The sequence below is a fragment of the Lathyrus oleraceus genome, chromosome 1 (assembly GCF_024323335.1).
Source record: "Lathyrus oleraceus cultivar Zhongwan6 chromosome 1, CAAS_Psat_ZW6_1.0, whole genome shotgun sequence".
NCBI classification, from domain to species: Eukaryota; Viridiplantae; Streptophyta; class Magnoliopsida; order Fabales; family Fabaceae; genus Lathyrus; species Lathyrus oleraceus.
Window position 1 is genome coordinate 398,730,833 of NC_066579.1, and position 1,573 is coordinate 398,732,405.

At 38.5% G+C, this 1,573-nt stretch overlaps 1 protein-coding gene across 1 annotated transcript; it reads left to right on the forward strand.

Moving 5' to 3' along the window:
• The first annotated feature begins 814 nt into the window (after positions 1-814).
• On the forward strand, positions 815-1,348 carry LOC127110765 (uncharacterized). Its single transcript, XM_051046161.1, has one exon. It carries the CDS (start codon positions 815-817, stop codon positions 1,346-1,348), a length of 534 nt encoding a protein of 177 aa, XP_050902118.1.
• The last annotated feature ends 225 nt before the right edge of the window (positions 1,349-1,573 follow it).

The following is a 1,573-nucleotide window of genomic DNA, read 5'->3' on the forward strand; positions in this document are numbered from 1 at the left end:
TGAGGTGCCATGATAGAGTTTGTGTTCCCGATGTTTCAGATTTGAGAAAGAGGATTCTTGATGAAGGACATCATAGTGGTTTGAGTATTCATCCTGGTGCTACTAAGATGTATCAAGATTTGAGGAAATTGTTTTGGTGGCCTCGTATGAAGAAAGAGATTGTGGAATTTGTGTATTCGTGTTTGATTTGTCAAAAATTGAAGATTGAACATCAGAAGTCGTCTGGTTTGTTACGACCGTTATCTATTCCTGAATGGAAATGGGATAGTATTCCTATGGAATTTGTTTCTGGTTTACCTAGGACTCCGAGTAATTGTGAAGCTATTTGGGTTATTATGGACAGGTTGACGAAATCTGCTCACTTTATTCCGATTAGAATGGATTATCCGATGGAGAGGCTTGCAAAGCTGTATATTGAAAAAATTGTCAGTTTGCATGGTATTCCATCTAGCATTGTGTTAGATAGGGATGCGAGGTTTACTTCAAGATTTTGGGAAGGTTTATAACGTGCTTTGGGTAAAAAGTTGTGTTTGAGTTCTGCTTATCATCCATAGACAGATGGTCAGACTGAGAGGACGATTCAGTCGCTTGAGGATCTTTTGAGAGATTGTGTTTTGGAACAAGGAGGTGTTTGGGATAGTTATTTGCCTTTGATTGAGTTTACCTACAATAATAGTTTTCATTCGAATATTGGTATGGCTCCGTTTGAAGCTTTGTATGGTAGAGGTGTAGGACGCCTTTGTGTTGGTACGGATCTGAAGAGAGTGTTGTGGTTGGACCTGAGATAGTTCAACATACTACTGATAAGATTAAAATGATCAGAGAGAAGATGAAGGTTTCTCATAGTCGTCAAAAGAGTTACCATGACAAGAGAAGGAAAGCGCTTGAGTTTGAGGTAGATGATCATGTGTTTTTAAGAGTTACTCCAGTAACGGGTGTTGGTAGAGCATTGAAGTCGCGTAAGTTGACGCCGCATTTTATTGGTCCGTATCAGATTTCCGAGAAAGTAGGTGATGTGGCTTATCGAATTACGTTGCCGCCATCACTTTCTAATCTCCATGATGTGTTTCACGTGTCTCAATTGAGGAGATACATTCCGGATCCTTCACATGTTGTCCAATTAGATGATGTTGAGGTTAGAGATAATTTGATCGTGGAGACATTACCTATGCGGATAGAAGACAAAGAGGTGAAACAACTCCGTGGTAAAGAGATCGCTTTGGTGAAAGTCGTTTGGGGAGGACCGGCTGGTGGAAATGTGACGTGGGAGCTTGAGAGTCAGATGAGGGATTCATATCCCGAGTTGTTTGCTTTAGGTAATTTTCGAGGACGAAAATATTTCAAGTGAGAGAGAGTTGTAACACCCCGATTTAATTTTCGTATTTATTTATTAGGTGTTTATTTTAATTAATCATTATTTGGTGTGATAATTAATTAAATATATGTTCTGGTGATTATTTGAATTATTTGAATATATGTGTCATTTGAATAATTGAATTTTATGAGTAGAAATAGCAATTGTCTAGTAATGGGCCTAATTCATTAGAATGGGTGGGTAAGTGGGTTAAGCTCA